Source organism: Mugil cephalus, chromosome 3, assembly GCF_022458985.1.
Source record: "Mugil cephalus isolate CIBA_MC_2020 chromosome 3, CIBA_Mcephalus_1.1, whole genome shotgun sequence".
Taxonomy (NCBI): Eukaryota; Metazoa; Chordata; class Actinopteri; order Mugiliformes; family Mugilidae; genus Mugil; species Mugil cephalus.
Window position 1 is genome coordinate 11,186,144 of NC_061772.1, and position 19,398 is coordinate 11,205,541.

The 19,398-nt window shown below is 41.3% G+C and overlaps 1 protein-coding gene across 3 annotated transcripts in view; it reads right to left on the bottom strand.

The window, feature by feature from the left end:
* kif26ba (kinesin family member 26Ba) overlaps nucleotides 1-19,398 on the bottom strand; it is a 74,588-nt gene that overhangs the window by 39,701 nt on the left and 15,489 nt on the right. For all 3 annotated transcript variants that reach the window (XM_047580024.1, XM_047580023.1, XM_047580022.1), the window contains exons 3-4: nucleotides 11,175-11,894; nucleotides 1,952-2,133 (exon numbers count right to left, since the gene is read on the bottom strand). In XM_047580024.1, coding sequence (XP_047435980.1) covers nucleotides 1,952-2,133; nucleotides 11,175-11,894 — 902 coding nt within the window. The remainder of the gene's footprint in view (nucleotides 1-1,951; nucleotides 2,134-11,174; nucleotides 11,895-19,398) is intronic.

The following is a 19,398-nucleotide window of genomic DNA, read 5'->3' on the forward strand; positions in this document are numbered from 1 at the left end:
TGTTGGAAAAAGAGGAGAGAAAAGTATAAGAGAACAATAAGGACGAAGGAAATGAGGGAAAGAAGGGGAGCAAAAGAGAATTAAATGAAAACAGAGGAGAATGAGATGAGGGAAAGAGAGCAGGAGGAGGAAGAAGGGGATCAGGTGAGAGGAGATGGGGTGGATACAGGGATTTGGTTTTGTGCAGACTGCGCACAAGAGGGAAAGTGTGCGTGACTGTGTGTGTGATAAGAGTGTTTGTATGCAGTCCATGTCTTAGAGGAAAGACCAAGACAGGCACGGGGTTTACCAGCACTGCATGGCTGCATCCATGACCATAAACACACACACAGTCCCACAGTGCAGAAACAAATAATAGGAAACTGCGGAGGCCCGTGTATACACATGGAGTTTGAAACAGCAAACAGAACACACACGATGACACAAGGTTTAAAACAGTGGGAAAAGTGCGAGAGCTGGACACATGCAGAGATGCACATCTGCACAGAGAGACACCTGCGCCATTAAACCAACAATGTTCTTTCACTTACAATGTTCACACTCATAAATCATCCAACGCCATCTGGCTGTGTGCGTGGAATGTCAACCAGATGTGCGCGTGTAAAATGGCCTTGATACCTGAACGTCCAGGGGTCACGGAAAGAAAGAGTGTGCTCTCGTGCGTTCCCCTACAATTTATGAGTTGTGTCTGGTCGCCGGTGCGTTGAATGATGGACAGCGCTCGTCGGTGTCTGCTACACTGACGCATGACAGTTTCACGACAGTTATACGTCAAACACACATTTCATTACCTCCAGATTAAGAGAAGAGATGTGAAAGTAAGAGGGAAAACCATCAGTATCATTTAGACCGTGATTTAGAGCAGCTCATTAGATGGGACATCTCAGCAATGCTTCAGACGGTGTGACACACTCCTAGACTGGTGTTATCCATGAATAATTTACTTGTTCGTTTTGAGCGTGCCATGTTTTTTCATTAATAATGCAGCCATATTACCCGTGTCTTATTTATGTGGAGCTGCTCTGCATTTCTCTAAATTGATTATACAGTTCATTGACAGCTGATGACTGGATAGTTGATTTATACGTAAGCGTGTGATGAGTAGGTGCGCTTATGAACAATATATCACAGTCTTACATCTTTCCAACACCTTCGTCTCAAGACCATGAGCAACTAGCTTTGGCACTAGTACTGACAGTGAACCACATTGAACCAGCACCAGAAGAAAGTTGAAGCAAGAAAGGTTTATCTTAGGAAACCGGTGCTCGTTTTATCTTACCTGAACAAACGCAAAAAAAAAAAGCATGATTCAGGGGAAGTCATCTATTGGTCTTCCCCTTTCTAGCCTTCATACTCATACAAATATGAATACAGGCTAATGAGTTATTTCTTCTCACACAGGCACAGGTTGTATGTTCAAGTTGATCATTGGCTACAGTCGCGTGTTCAAATGCAAATTTTTGTTTCAGGTATGTGATATGGGGCCACGTACCATTGTCCTTTGTTGCCGGTAGTGTTTGACGTCATTTTGGTGTGTTCACACCTTTACAGTGCAGTTATTTGAAGTCCAGTCCTTTATTTCTAATGCTTTGTTAAACTGATTGAGAAGAAACATCAACATGTTCGGCTGTACAGTATATATCATCAATGAGATTTCAACTCTGGATGAACTTAAGCCAGTGATGACCCTCTAAGCTCATATGAACGAGCTTTTTCTCCATAATTCTGATTCTAATAATCCACATAAAGTCAACAAATTGCAAATTCACTAGCACAGTACTGCAGTCAGCACTTTCTGTGGCCCACTACTAGAAGCGGCAGACACCTTCCACCATTGATTTACTGACATTTTAGACATGTTTTGAAAGATAGATCTGGAGATGTCAAAAACAGGTGATCTACGTAGCAATTCCTGTTCAGTCACTTGGGTTTCGATGTGAACACAGCTTACCTGGCAAAGAAAGAGGCTGCAGCAGAGGTGGCGGTTGACGCTGTGGTGGTAACAGCTGGAGCGTGAGAGGGAGAGTTTGTATGTGATGATGAATTTGTGTGGGAGGGAGAGTGTGTGTTGTAGCGGTTCAGGGCAGCTTCAGTCAGTTCGTCTCTGGAGGCCTCCGAGATCATCTGGGAAATCTGACGAGATACAGAGAGAGGCTCTTTACTGCGACAAACAGGGTTAGTAGAACAAATAAAAAACACTATTAATATCCACACTTTATGGGTACTTTGCATGTGTGACGGTTAAGTTTTCACGGAAAACTAACGTTGTGGGGGTATTTCGTTACTGTGGGGCCCTTTTCGCCTGGTTCCTCAACTTTTAGAGGAGAGAGCATGTTATGCTTGTTATGACTTGGTTTTAAGATAAAAGTTACAATGAAGTTATGGTTTATGGTCAGGGCTTAGGGAATGCATTACAGGCCCAGAAATATTTGGACAGCTCTGCATGCCACCACATTGAATTTGAAACGAAACAGCTGAGATGCAGTTAAAGAGCAGACTTTCAGGTTTAATTCGAGTGGTTCAACAAAATTATCCTACGAAACATTAAGGAACAGGAACCATTATTAAACAAAGTTTTCTCATTCCAGGGGCTCAAAAGTAACTGGACAAATTAACATGACCATGAATAAAATGTTCATTTCTTAAGTACAACCTGGTCGAGCATGCATTTTACTTAAGACAAAACTTAGGCAACAACTGAAGACAACTGCAGTAAAGGCCTGGCAAAGCATCACAAAGGAGGAAACCCAGCATTTGGTGAAGTCAATGGGTTCCAGACTTCAGGCAGTCATTGCCTCAGCATTACTTAAGAAATAAAGTTCTGTTTTGATATACAGATAAAATAACATTTGAACTTAGAACACTGATAAGATAAGAAATTTGCTGTTAATGTTTTATCATATGAGTACAACGCAAGGCAATAGATGGCGCTGCTGTGCCTGATTGAAAGTGTTTTCCCCTTATATACTGTGTTCAATATAGTGTGTCTAAAGTATAGTAATTTATATTGATTGTAGAGGGGACTACTGCCGTGGTTTCCACTCTATGACCAGCTGGTCTGGGGGGGATAGAGACATCACACAGTCAGTGCAGCTGCATTACCAAACTATCTGAACATATACACATGTAAAAAAAATCACATTTAATCAGTCTAATGCGTAAGGAACAATTATTTTACTGTCCAAGCAGAAATCATGCAGCAATTGTGTAATAATGCTTGAACTGATTGACAAAATCAGCAAAAACGGGGATATATCCTTAAGTCCTTCATCCAAAATCCATTTCAGAGGAAAACTTTAGTAGAGGTAATAAATGCCTGAATATATGGTTCATTCAAGGCTTCTAATTAGATCAGCTGTTCAATATCTTATTTTGCTTTGGTGCCTTTTAAACAGAAGGGGAAGATACAACATGGGCTGCTTGGCACATAAACCATTTATAGGAGGAAATTAAGAGGTCCTATCAGCTGTTCACCACATACTGCATATTATTCCACCAGTTCACAGCCTGTGCAGATCAATGTAAAGTGTTTGTGTTCAACAAGATTCCATACAAACTGAAATCTTCTTCTTAAAGAGTAGTTTGATATTACATACATTATTCTGATATTAAATAGCCCATCAAGGTTAAAGCTTTGATGTTGAGGAGATCAAAGCTGATGTTGAGAGACGTCTATCTCTATGGATGTGAGTCGGTGTGTGGGATGTGTTAGGAGCTCTCTTATGCCAGTGATATTTGTATTGTGTGATTTGTCCATCAAAAAGTAAAGCCACAAGCAATGGAGACACGCATGATAAGAATCTCCCTGTGTTTCTGACACACACACACAGCCCCACACAAAACCACACACACAAGCAAGTCCTCAGAGAGGAATTTGTGTATTGTTAGCCTAATACCATAATTGTCTTATTCATTTTTTGACAATATCGATAAAACTACTGATGTGCTTGCTTAAAATTGTGTTTTTTTGTCTTGTTTTCTTGTATTCTTTGCCACAATGATGCATGTATATATGGGTATGTTTATGTGTTCATGTACACATCCGTGGTTCTGCGCGTGTAGACGAAGCATTCATGTCATAAATATGGATTATTGATTAAAGTTTATGTGCTGCCCGCAGCCAGACAGCAGAGCCCTTAAATCATAACCACACACATTTCAACCAAGGAACTATAGCGTTAAGGTGAGAGTTAACATACTGTATGTCTATTGTGAATACGTCTGAATGTGTCCTTGTATGTGCATGTGTCTGCACTACTCTGCACCTGTGTGTGTGTGTGCATGTCCGTAAATCAGCTCCACTGTGGATATATTTACGGTGGAGGGCTCCTGGGGTCCAAGCACGCCGCCCACTGCCTTGATAAATTACCTATTGTAAATGAGATGCCTCTATAGTTTATATACCATGCTCCTCCAGCGCATTTACACATTCAGACTTGGCTTGCTACCCCTGCATTATTAAAGGAGTCGTGAACATATAGAATGACGGTCTACTATGCTACAGGAATACCTGTGAAATTGTGCTGGTTTCTCATAAATCCTGCAGAATGGAAGAAGGGAATCCGCTTGCCCATTATAAAACAATGTGGTCCCACAGAAGATCATTATGTCCATTGAACATGTGAATGAACGTGGTCAGCACATGGTCATCAGTGTTAACACTGTTGGGAACGGATGAACATAGAGACTCAGGTTTTGATCCTTTTGACAATGTACAAGAATAAGAGTCTATATACAACTTAGTGATTTAATTTAATGTGCAGCAATGTTGTTCCATCTTTTCTTCTTAAGTTTAGAGTGACAAATTAAAGACACGGTTTTACAGGAATTTAGTCATGAACCAAAGCATGGAACAAAATGGTGATGGCTTTTTCAAAATTATAACTTGTCAACAAATGTGGCATGTCCCGAGTAAAGTGAAGCAATGCTGCTTTATTGGATCTGTTTTGTTTTGTTTCTTTTTCTCTCTCTCTTTTGCATAATAATTCTTATTGCCGGTAGATTTATTAACTCATCAGGAAAGGTTAGGGTTAGGTGACCTTTTGACTTGTGAAAGGTCCTTTGGTCATATGATCATTGAATTTAAACCATGCTGAGATCCAATCATGGTGGGAGCATGACCTCATCCATACGTGGTCTGGCTGAGCTCTCTGCCATCCAAGTCCTTGTGGCTTACAGACACCTCAGTCAAACAAAAAATTAAAATGCGCAAACTGCATAAGAGCAAATAAAACAGCTTGTTTTGTGGAGCAGCTGCACGAGGATATTTGGCGTTACCCACAATGGAACAAATTCCCCAGAAACCCAGTACTATGATAACCACAGTAGCACACTGTGCTTTTTTTGAATGAATGGGTAGATTTGCCACCATTGCGATTGTAAAGTTTCACGGTGGACTAGTGTGGACAGTCACTTAACAAGGTTCCAATCACAGGTCTAGATGGAAACCACGAACTGACCTTTATCCATGTAGATTATCTGTTGCAGATTGCATGGTAACACCTGGTACAAATCAGGTGAGGGGATAACTAAAGCCAAGAAGACGACTCACTTGGGTAACATGAATATTGGCTCTGTTAAAATTTTCATGACTTTCAACAGTTGCCTCTCTGTATCTGTATTAGTCGTGTACTGATGGGTGCCTCATCCCTCTCAATCTATTGTGTGAGAGCTGTCAAAGTGGGTCCACATCTGAATTGTGCACACAAAAAATAGATGGTCACTAGGCCATAGAACATTTACATTGATTGCTAATGTGGCATTTTTTGTAATGTAGTTATTACCCTCCATTCAGATGTTCCCAGAGGACACAATGGCTGAGTTGCTGCCTCTAGGTTTTACAATAAATTAGGTTAAACTACACTGGATGAAACTTTAATGATCCCTCTTGGGATATTAGGTCACAGTAGCAGAGAAAATTATATAGTTAATATCAGGACTAATAGAGATAACTGAGTAGAATATGTATGACAGCCAAATGTAGTGAAAATAATGAAACGAATCAATAACAACACAACATTTGATCATGTTTCGACCCTGAGTTTCTATCCGTCAATGTGGGAAAATGGTAGTGAGGCAAGGTGGAAAAACACCCCACTTATTCTGCTACTCAAACATTTCCCCTGCAGTACATCACTTACCCACATCCACTTTCCCTGTTTCTCGAAAAAAGGCACCATGCACTCACCTCATCTGTTTCCTTTACATTTATTATATTCTTCCTTGTGCTACAAACCGCCCACAAGGTGTATGAGTCTGAAATGTCAAGTGTGTATGAGGATGAGAAAACCAGACAATTATGTAGATGATTTGTGTTTTTGTGTGACCTTGTCTGCTTTTGTAAAAGGAACAGCATAATACAGCATAATCTGTAAACAATATACATGCTCACGAGGAGGAGACAAAGAAGCTACCCTTTCTAAATGAAAGAAGACTCATTGTGCCATTTAGACATCAAATATTGGGACAGAGATGAGGAAGAAATGGAAGATTGTGAGCAAATTATATAAATGTGTGAATATAGCATACAGTATATAGAACATAAAAACACTTGTGGCAACATATGCCAAAATTCATGAGAGTTAAAGGAAGAGAAATATTAAGATATGTAGTTTTATTTACATTCTCTTCACAGTGCAATTGATCTTATGTTAAAACAGTGATGACAATCTATTGTTACTCAGCCCTGGACGGTTACTATGCAGGTCGTGTAGCATCGTGCACATCCAAGGACCCTGTCTCCCCAGCATATCGATGCAGATGATAGTGTTTACAGCCTTGATTAAGGATGAGGTGCAACAGTTGTTTTGGTGCCAACGAAAAGAGAAAAACACTGTGAGGCTGACTTGGGGAGACGGTTATCAGGTAATCTTGTGTTGTCTCCTAATTTGATTTCCACAAATAACAGACACATTAATTTGATCCCATTGTGCATTTTTGTCTGTCTGTGTCTGCCTTGCTTCTTACACAAAGGAGTGAGTGAACTCACTCTATTACATCTGATAACATGATCCTGATGCACTATATTCACTTATTCTGTTCAGTGAATAAGTTTTGTTTACTTCTTGTTATTTTTTGTGTAGGTGTAGCTCTTCTGACAGATGAAGCAAACTGTTTAAATGGAGGCAGTATTGTAGCTGGAGCACTGCAGGTGAAATGCTTTACATAGCTCACAGATCAGATGGGCGGTCCACTTAGCAGAACGTTTCTTTTGAATCCAGGGAGATAAGGACTGGCTTTGCTGTCATGACTAAACATGCAGAGCACAAATACAAAATACACATAATGACGGCTGTTAACTACACATGTTTAGTCTAATGCTCCTATTTTTCCATGTTGTGGGTTACGGGTCTTCATCTCCGAGGGCTGAACAGTGAGCGTAATGAGGGTGACACATGTGCTGCCTTTTCTTTCTCTTCATACAGATTAATTCTGCCGGTCTGGGGATCGAGCTTTCCAGCCACGAGTTTCTCTAACCTTTCAGTAACCACAGCACCCTAATTAGTCCTAGAGGGTATCCAGCCAAGTCGAGCAGTTCATACTAATCTATGCGGGCGTGTGATTTGTTATTTCACATCCTGTTTCTCACAGAGGGACCAACAATTACAACCAGGCACATTCAAGCTCAACACACAGGTTCACGGTAAATTAGGACAGCTAATCTAACAATTACACTGTATACAGTAAAACACACACACAGGAACACACCGTACTGTATGAACTTGTTTTCAATTAGCTGCTTGAAGGACACAGTGAGGTTGAAGAGGCAATATTAGATTTGTCATAGATGTAAAGAGAGAGGGACAGATCCATCACTATAAAAAGTTAACACGTGTAACGTGTGTCGGTTTTATGTATTTATTTTTGTTTGCTTGTTTTTTATAGAAATTACACTCTGTCTCTGAACTCTGTAAAGTACACTACAATGCTGTATCATAATGTAGATCACAGACCTCCAAATTCCACTGAAATCTCACATATATCATCAAATGTATTACAATCTGAGATGGCCCTTTTATAACTGCTCTCAGTTATACAATTCATTTGAGTAACAAACTAATATGAATGCCTCATGGCTGTATCCCTCCATTCAACCAGTCAAGTTCACATCTCCTGACGATCCAGACTCATTAGTAATGTTTAACAAGTGGATGTGGTATCAGAGCACTTTAATAAGTGATGCCACTATATAAAACAGCAACACTTATCCTAGTTGTAGCCTAGCATTAACGTAGCACTGACTTTTGCCCACTAACATTTAATCAGCTCAGGCTTTAGTCAAGGCGACGTTTGTGCCAAATTTAAGAAATTCCCTCAAGGCGTTCCTGAAATTTCATGTTTATAAGGAGGGCCGGATGAAAACAGCCGCCAGCTTTGTCTGCTGCCAGCACTGATGCATAAAAATCTGTGTTAAGGAGGAATTTAATTCCAAAAAAAAAAAATAAAAAAATTATTATTAATAAATTATTTGAGAATATCCGTGGCTGCCTACGATAATAATGATTATAAGTCTTCCTTGTTTTAATTGAATTAGTGTTTCCATTTGTCCAAGATTATCCATGAGACTAAAAACATAAAAAAAAAAATCCTAATAAATATAAAATGTGGAGGTTGTCACTTCTTGCTGAAGCAGCAACAATTTAATGCCAGCAACACTGGCAGACAGGCAGTTTCTCTTCTCAGTCTACCTCTGGCCCCTCTCTCTTTCAGCTCTCTCTTCTGTTTCTTGCTGTGCTACCACTTACCAGTGACCCAACTGGTGGCTCTATTTATTCACCGCAGAAACAATCCATTCAAGTATTTCTGCAGCATTTCTACTTGAACCCTTCTCGTGTTTGTTTTCGCTTCAATTTGCTGAAGAGCGTGAACATGTTGGAGGAGATTCCTCATTTGGCCTGCGTTTAATCATCTGCCATCGTAAGACCCTCTGAAAGATCGTGATGTTCTTCCATTATCTGTTTTGTGCTTTAAGCAGCAGAACGCGTTTCCAATAAAATCTAATTCTCTGGCATAATAAGAATGGAGTGTCAAGGTGGCTATATGTCTGAGCACATACACAGATGGTGTCTCAGGATGATCATCGTCATCAGATACTGATGACAAAACACCAGATTCAGACCCACGTTGTTTCTTATCTCGTGTCCCAAAACCTCTCTGTCCTTTGTCGCTCTAATCTCTCTTCGTTTGCTCATCATTACTTCAATTTCCATTTTTTGATCATGTCTCCACTCAGCTACTCCTCCCCTCTCTCTCCCCTTCTCTCTCTCTATCAGGGGTGAGTCTAAACGAGGGTGATTTATTACTGTAGTCCGTTTCTCCTTTGCTGCTGAAACACCATTACTGTCAAAGTCACCGCAGTAACACTCAATAACATTTTACACTTCCCAACACAGAGGCTAACGACAATACAGTACACGGAGCCATGTTAAGAAATGAACTCACATGCACACACACACACACACACACACACACACACACACACACACACACACACACATACACACACACAAACACATCAGGACATCACATTGATGACAAAACGAGACATGGAGTTTTACCATTTGACCAGGGAATATCTTTGATCACAAGAAATCATCATCAACACCATGACCCAACACAGTAATCTCAAAAGTAATCTTTGTCTATGATTCTATAGAAGTGAACAGTGATTAATTTAGTCTGGAAAGTGGCAATAGCCGGGGGGGTAGCCGCATTGGAGGGAGTTACTGAGAAAGGAGCTTGAAGCAGCTTATTTAATTCGGGACTGTGCACTTAGTTCAGAAATTCTACATTTTGAAATATGAATGTGAACTAGAAAATTTTAATCAATGTGAACTGGACTTCGGGCTAAGGGGGTTGTTTCCCCCCACAATTATCTTTAGATCCCCTATCACTGCTGAGCCAATCACGAGGCCGCATATTACACTGACTCTTTTCAGGTTCCCCGTATTCGGTTGAGAGACTACTCAGTCCTCACGTGAAATCCCAGATACACGATGCAATATTAGCAGAAGAGAAGCTAACAGTGCAGCTCCCTTCAAACTACTGAAGCTAAAATGTTTTAGTGATTCACTGTATCTACTACATTTAGCTATATTTAAAGTTAAACCTTGAATCTGTCAATTATTTTCCTTACCTGTAAACATACCATTTAAGTTTATGACAGGTATATCTATGTTATCTATGTTTACGACAGTTGCACGGCCACCCTACTGTTTCACGTGTTTGAGAGGCCGTACAAAACAATTTCCAACTGAGAATCCATGTCTCTTCATCTGACTCGAGTCATGGGCTGAATAAAAATATACAGACAAAAGTGTGAGAAATGATAATGGAGAAGGAATAAATGTGTGTGAATGAGAGCGAAGGGGTACCGGGGGTGTGTGACATAGGGTCCCTAGAGTCTTAATTATCACTGTATGACTTATTACATCTGTAAAGCACGTCCATACACACACGCACATGCAGACACCTCTGGATCTCCCCTGGAGTCTCAGCTCTCCTGCCTCCCTCCAAACACCTCGCCACCTCAGGCAATTTCTCCCACATACCATCCTCCCCTCTTCTCTACTCACACTCCCCCTCTCTCTCTGTCTCCTTCTAAAACATTTTCTTTAATCTCCAGTTTGCATGTGAGTCACTTTTAAGGTTTGGTTCATACTAACTGGATGCTTAATGTCAAGTTTTTTAATACAACAAAAGATTCTTTGTTAAAAAAAAAGTGGTCATCAGAAAATACAGAAGTTGGAAGCTCACCAGAAATGAATATTTTTAGTCAGTCACTTTAACAGCAACCTGGGAGGACAATTATTACTATTATCAACTATTATCTGGTGACCACTGATGTTGTCAGGACTTCTGGTAACAGGTAATTTATGTTAGGACCAAACTGTTCACAGTCCGACTAGAAACGTGAGAGTGGACTGGATCTGTATCTGTATGTTATGTTATTAGTTGTCAGTACTGAAAAAGTGAAATGTTCCTGCTGCTGCTTCCTGTCTTGACTGTTGAAGGTTGAAGGTTGAAGGTTGAAGGTGTGTTACCATGTTGTATAGTTTCCTATATGATGAGGATACATTTTTTCCCCCGTTTTCATGGTTAAAGTTTGGGAAAAGTATTTCAGAGTGAATGCAAAACTCACACACGCACACACACTGTGTCTCCAGATATCATACCTGATATGGATAGAGTGTAACTCCTCCGTTAGTTCGGTTCAGGTGCTGATGTGCCTGCAGAGCTGCTGTGCTCAGTACCGATCCACTCCCGTTATTGCTGCTGCTACCACCGTTGTTGCTGGGGCTGTTTACTCCAGTCCCTGGTTGCTGTTGGCCACCACTTGCTTTTCCTGAACTGGGGGACCCGTTTCTTCTGTCTACCCCACCACCAAGACCCAAGGAGCTGGGCTTAGACCCCAGCCTGTGTCCTGCACCTTGAGGTTGCAGGTTTGTGGGAGCACAGCAGGATGGTTGTCCCACAGAGGGACTCCCATGGCTGGGGGTGGATGCTCCATGGCTCGGGCTGGGAGTTGGTGTCTGGCTGGGGCTTGGAGATGGGGATTGGGAGGATGGGTGAGGAGGGTTTGAAACGGCTGAGGAGGAGGAGAAGGGAAGGAAGGGAGCAGGCCAGTCACGTGACACAGAACCTCCCGGTGTTCCAGATGCTCCGACTGGACCCGGAGGTCCTTGAGATCCATATCGTCCAATCAGAGCCGGAGGGGAAGAGGTGGGAGACAAATCCCACTGGTCAAGAGTCAGGACCAGCCGCACAGCCTCTTGCTTGAGCTGAGTGAGGTGAGTGGAGCAGACGTCACAGCGGCTGTCACGCTCGTTCCACGCTCGTCGGGAGCTGTTGGGCACCTGAAGCTTATCGTGTAGAAGGAGTGAGAATGAGGGATCCTGGAAGGACAGAAAGAAAAACAACAAGCTGGGATTTAGTCTGGTGACTGGAAGAATAAGAGAAATTAGAGGTGTTTTGAACAAGTACTGTCTATTTATAGAAACACGAAAAACTGTTATTTTGCTTGGGGAAAGGTTTGGTGCAAGACAGACACACAGCCATTGCACACACAAGAATGCACAGACACACACATACACACACACACACACACACACACACACGCTATATCCTAATGGTCTAAACTCTAAAGGGCACAAGTATGACAGAAGCTGGCAGCAAGGAGAAGGACCTTCTACTATTTCTCCTTTTCTCTCCCTTCTTTAAAAAAATGCCACAGTGCAGCTTGACACTGTGTGTTGAGTGAATGATTAGACTTCACACCACCAGATGTTAACTAGGTGACTATCACACTGCAGCACTGATGAATTAAATGGTTTATTTCTCCCATTATTAAACATCTTCCACTGATGAATATGTTCAGAAGTGTAAGGTTGACAGCTGCTTTCATCTGCTTTAAATCATTGTTCTACTGAAGGTTTCTACAATGACCATAAAAAGAAAACTATAAAGGTTGAAGGTATAAAGGGTTGTTGCTTACAAAGAACTAACACACACACAAAGGCTGTCTTGTAGTGGTCTCAGAAGATGAGAAATTTCACTAACATTAACACATTGATATTGACATTTATAATAGATACATGTATCAAATTGAAGTTTAAGCAACGGTGCAGTGTTTGTCCTGAAGTAGTAGTGTTAACATGTGAAGCTCCCACTGAGGAAGTGCCATTAGTAACCAGGGACTGTTTTTCCTAGCATTTGTCAAGGCTATATTAACTCAGCAGTCAGCCAACTGTTGGACTTACAACATCTTCACAGATATGTCCCTGTAATGGGGTCAACTATCAGTCTGTACATAGTTTTGCTAAGTTAACCTGATGAAGACATTAGGAACAATTTTGGCAACATAAGCATTAAGGAAAGCTCATGTATTAAAGGTGGATTTATAGTTGTGCACAAAGGGTTTTTGAGGTCTTATCTGTGGTACTTACACTGGTTGTACTAGCATTCAATAGTTGAAATACACTTGCCATCAGATATATCACCTGGAGACCAAAACAACTGTAACCGTGTTTTTTCTCATGTGACTTTATGCATTTTATAGTTGTCCCTGTTAGTGTTTGTCTAGTTACACTTCATGTAGGCTTATTTGTGAGCAATTATGTTGTGGTTTCTTGTGTGGGGAGACTGGGATATTTGTCCAGTTTATTGTTCTTGTATTTATAGACATTTGTGCATGTACAGGTGTGTGTTGTGCGTGTGTGTTTTTTTCCAGACTAATTGGAACCACTTGCGCAGAGCAAAGCCACTCTAAATCTCTTGCCATGACTCTCCGATCTAAATATCAAAGTTAACAAGCAAAAGGCGCACACGCACACGTACACGCACACACACACACACACACACACACACACACACATGCATTCTCTAAATCCCATTTGCCCTCAGTGAAATGCGTTTGTTTCTCATTTCATGTTATCTGACAAAGTTCATTTCATAGAATTATTATCATTATTATGATTGTTATTGTTATTATTTTTATTTTTTCTCATAAATTCAGGCTTCGCTCAGGGACCAGGGCCCTTGGAGCTGTTTGTGGGATTTAACCAACTAAAAGTGCCGTTGTGAGCTTCTTGTTAGCTTAACTGTAGGTGTGGTCTTAGCAAGTGTCTGTGGACCTCTGTAATTCAAGAAAACATCTGTCGTAGGTGGTGCCAACACACTGAGTAACTGCCATCTTCCTTTCAACTGGCACACCTCTGATGTAACACTGTGTGTGTATGTCTCACTCATCACTGCTCACACGGTAGTCAAAGGCAGTGCAAGGTTGAACGGTAAACGGTATTTTAACTTGCATGAGTGACTTGCAAGCCTTTCTGTTATCTCATCTGTCCCTTTTCTAACACTAACCCATTACACTCAACATCATCTCCCGGAAAAGATTCTATATGTGTGGCCGTTTAATTAACCCAAGACATTTTCTCTGTGATGTATGGGGAGACACGTCAACAGTTGTTTTACAGACGTCTATTTGAATATCTCAGTGCATCACGGCAGGAAAGAAGCTGTACGATGTATGAATCAAAGTGATGGGCTGGCACTCTTGGCCTGCTGATGTTTAATCAATACGTGAGTTATGAAGATGCAGAATGTACTGTATGTATGGACGTGTGTGTCCAATCAATAGCCATGTGATGGACATCTCTTCAGACCAGGTTAAGACAAAGAGACAGATGATTGGCAGAGGAGGTAGAAAAATGCACAGAAAACCTTGTGATTCATCAAGAGATGGTTATTATGCAGACACACTGTACATGCACCCCACCACCCTCTGGAGGAGTTTCTGTCAGGAATTGAAAACAGTGTTAACACTGTAGAAAACTCCATATCTGTCAGTTGTCTGTCTGGATTTCTATGTGTGTGGTCACCCACTCTGGTGGCCCATATTCTAATAATGGAATAGGAGCCTGTTAGCAAGAAGGAGAAAGTAAATGTCACGCACTCTCTGCCACACACAAACAAGCTTCTCTCAATAACAAGCCTGTTTCCTCAATCAATACACAGTGTGTGTGTGTGTGTGTGTGTCTGTGTGTGTGTGTGTGTGTGTGTGCACAAGGCAACATTTCATCTAATAGTAAAATGCTACCTCTCAATGTGAGAGCTGCCTGCTTGGCTATGTCAACAAACCACAATACCACAAGATACACACGCACACACACACACACACACACACACACACACACACACACACACACACACACACACACACAAACAAGGCAGGGGCTCAAACCCTGGCAGGCATTTGTGGGTTTTTATGGATAAAGAGTACCTTGTTACTTGTGTAAACTAAGTAGCATAATGAACAGAACATGGTGTTAAACATATACAGAGACATGTGTACTAGAGCAAGTGAGATGCCACTTAAAATAAGCTAGTGACGGGGAGAAAAGAGAGCTGAGGCGAAGGAGGATAATTTACCTAACTGATTTTATTTCACTGTATGTTAAGTCAAGACTTTGAATGGATTCGGGGCTGAGGGAAGGAGCAGTAATGACAGAAGCAGTAATGATCACAACACTTTAATGTGCTCCTAATGCGATGTGTTCTGGCTGCACATTACATTCTGCTCATCAAAGCTTCTTTAAACTAACATGTCTTCCTCCTCTCCCTGCGTGACTAAAATTGTGCGTTTCAACTTATTTCTGAGACATACACTAAAAGCATTTATTTTACATGCTAGAAAAATGGTTACTATCATTACAGATGTTAAAAAATATATACATAATGTCATGTCAACTATATTGTGCAGACTTAGCTTGAGTTGTCTACAACAGACTAAGCTTCCTTTCTAGTTCAACATTTCTTGTTAAGTTTGTAGAGAGGATTTGTGCATTAAGTCTCTCTTTTCGGTCTTCACAGGACGCTGACTAGTCCTTGCCTCTGCGGATCAGCCGCATGCTCACAGCTTGAAGCCTGGCACAATGGAGTGATGCTTGATCCCTGGCCATCACAAATATCACAAGGACCCACCTTCCTAGCGAGGTAAGGAAAACCTACTACCAAACAAAAAATTAATAAAGTAATTCCCATTATGCATGCACGTGCAGATTTAAAGAGAAGCAGCGTATTTAGCGCACAGATAAGAGACATATGCTGGAGAGGGGGATGATGTTGCAGAAATACTTTTTCATGGATGTTTTCATTCCACTGTACAGTGTTTTTCTGTTCCAGCCTGTGAGCTGAGTTACCAATGCAGCGCAGTCTCATTGACTGTCCATGTCAGTTATCATCACATGTGTTTGTAACAATTAAAATGAACCACTGAGAACACAGTAGGAGGCGGTTTTTTGATCGGTGCCAAGAAACAGCCCAGCCTTTCCTGTTTGGGTAGAATTGGAAAAGTTTCATCTTTGCCAACAGTCTGTGAGGAGGGAACATTTAATCTCTCTTGGCTTCTTTTGACCCCTCTGTTTCGCCCTGTCACACAAACACACACACACTCACACACACAGCAGACAGGCAGGCGACTAAAGCTGCAATAAACTGGACACGGTGTATGGTCCTTGAGATGAGGGTCGTGTTGTTCCAAATTAGCTGAGATTTGCTGGTGTTTGCTGGAGCTGCCTAAATGCCTGATTGAAAAAAAAGAAAAGGAGAGCTGTGATCTTGAAGAGGAGAGAGGGGAGAGGGGAGGGGGGCTTGAAAATAAAGAGAAACACTGGCCAAGGATGCTGCCTACACACTCACACACAAACCCCTTTTCCGTGCCCTCTCTTTGACCCCATTTCTGTATTTGTCTTCGCACTAATATTTCCTTTTAGTTATTTCCAGCTCATCTTCAAGTAGAGATAAGTTTGAGTTTATTAACATCTACATCCTCCCACGCACACGCACATGTTCTCATTAGTGTGGTATTATGTTGGCAGACAAGCCACGAGTTCAGTCCAGGGAAAACAGTCTTAAAGAGTTCACTGTGAAAATCCAACTGTAAGCAAATTTATTTTTCCATAAATGTCAACAATTTCACAGTAGCACACTGAAACATAATTCCGTTTCATAAGACTGTGGTTAGATTCTTGTGATGTTGTGTTTCCCGCTCTGCTCCCTTCCCCTCTTTGTTCCGTCACATCTATCCATCTCCTCACCTCTGAGTTCATCAGTATTCTGCGAGTGACTCAATCAGTCTCAGCTCCGCAGATACTATATGTGTGCGTCTGATTCATTTCCTCCTGTAGGGGCAGACAAACATAGCCCCGGCTCTACACTGCACGGATGGAGTGACAGAAAGAGAGGGAAAGCAGAGACACATCAGAGCAAACTGAACAGTAACCCCTATGACTGTTAGTGGTTCTCAAAGAGCATGTGTAGCGATGTGTGTGTGGATGCGTGTGTGTGTGGGTGTGTGTGTGGGGGTGTTGGTGCAGACTGTGCAGACACAGAAGGATGCTATGACTGAGATTTGATGAGAAAAGACAGCTCGGCCCTCTGCACCTAATAGATTTTTTTTGTGCCTGTATGTGTGTGAGTGCCCAGGAAGTAAAGGGTTTGGGAGAATGGGCTGTCAAACACTATAAGACACTTCCCCTTTTATAAGCACACAGGCAAATAAATGGAAAAACACACCCTGTCCATCACTGACTGAGTCGAAGGCAGCGTTTTGTCCCACCTCCCATTACTGTGTTCCTATTTTGTCATTCACTATTTTCACTTCTACTATATTTAGCAGCAGTTCATTGCATCATGCTAAAAAAAAAAAAAAAAGGAGAGGATGAACGATCAGAGAGAAAAAGAACTTGAAAACTGTGTTCTTTAATGTTGGGCTGTGTAATCAGTTCCACATGAGTACCAAAGGAAGATAAACCTTTACTCCAACCCCCACGCTCATTTACTTTCCCTCGTCCTTTTTCCTCACTTAATTTCTCCACTATTTGCTCCTGCACACATACTCTATAATATATACAGGCATTTCCCAGCAGGTCTAGGATCAGTGAATTCATGCATAAATGATACAGACGGTCTCTTGCACCTGCTATGGCAACACACAGGCCGCCCACGAAAAATGTAAACTAGAAAAAAAACAAAGAGTGGACAGGAAGGCCGAAGGAAACGCTATAAATTTCAACTATGTTGGTGGCCCATGATCCCGTGCATTGGTCTCATGATGGAGAATGATGTGTGTGTTTCTGTGCGTGTGTGAATGATTGAGTCTGGTGTCTGTGCAGCGGCAAGGTCAATAACACAGAGATATTAAATGACATCACAGACATCAAACACTTGGATGGGCACATTTATTAAGGACAAATGTTACACTGACTGAGGTCAAGCACAGGTCTCTTTCACCATCTTTTCAAAATACACTGTAGTCTTCTCTGAGATCTGCATGTGAGAGGAGCACATACTATGTGCCCTTTAAAACCCCCCACACACAATATGAAACTGTTTGGTACATACTTGGAATTTGGCCCTTCTCCAAATGTTTCTAGTTAAGACATGTGGATTATATTGACATTGGACATGTATACAGCACCTTTGGAGCATGCACTTCAATTGGGATTTCAATCATAGCTAAAATGCTACTGATGGCCTCTTGCCTGTTTATGGTCAGTTCTGTGCATTGCACACAAGCCAACAAGAGATGCACATCCAGTAGTTGGAAAAATACAACTACTTCTAAACCACATGAAAAACGTGGATATCAACAGGTTTTGGATATGTGCCAGTATTGCACTGCTAACCTTTTGCAGAAGGCTGTTTAAGGAATGGAAAAGTGAGACTGTGTCCATACGGCCAAAGCACACAGAATGAGAATACAGCAAGAATTCAATGGAAAGTTCATGCCACGTGTAAACAGGGCTATTAACTTCCTTTGGTCGTGTAAATTGTTTAGTATGTTATTGGCCTTTTGTGGGTGGGTGTCGGGGGTTGCTTTTATTTCAGAATATGGTCAAAAACCTGAAAATGTCGTGTCTCACTGAGACATGAGTCAGCTAGGGTCAACTACACAACAGAAGCTGAACAGAAAGTGCAATTGGAATGCAGCTAAAAATGATACAGCATGATTTACTGAATTTATTTTTTTACAATACTATATGTAAGAACATTTTGAGAACAGAAACGGGTCTTTTGTTGGTGAATTTTATCAGGCAACGATAATAAGAATAATGGCAGCATTATATTACACCATTATCACATAACTGATATACAGGAGAGGGAAGTCAGGCGTTTTTTCTGCGGCACACTGCAAACACTGTTTTTAATGGCATGTTTTGTGGGAGTCTAGACACCGAGGAAACCAATCTCCTGTTTTCCTCCCTCACTTTTCTTTCTTTGTTTCCACCCAATGACAAATAACTTAAGGAACCCAGTAGGTTTCCTTTCTCACATATATTACCTGCACCCTCCCCCTCTCCTCTCTACGCACTCTGCAGGATGTCTCCTTTAATCACCTTTTTAATTGGTCATTTGCTCACATGATACAATAACGGGTGTAGGTGTTGGATTGGTTTGGACACAACTGTTACCTTCTATATACACACACACACACACAGACATATTTGCACATAAAGTCACTTATGCATGCATTACGGCGAACACACACACACACAACCGCGCATGTCTGCACACATCCACATTCCCCTGTTGGCATGCTATATTAATAACAAAGAGAAATGCATTAGAATCTTTGCGTTGCTATGGAAATTCAGACCTTAATTAGCATAAACAACTAACTAGAGAGATGGGGTATAAATTACCTCTTTCTTTCATAAGACTTGGGTGAATAATTATATATGGATATTTGTGCTGCATGTGTATGGATTGTATAGAGGTGGGTGAGGTAGTGAAGCTTAATTCCATCTGTAATAATATGCAGTATGTGTCACATTTGATGACACACATACTGAAATTGATCTCTCTCTGCGATGATCTTTCTCTCAGGGCTATAGT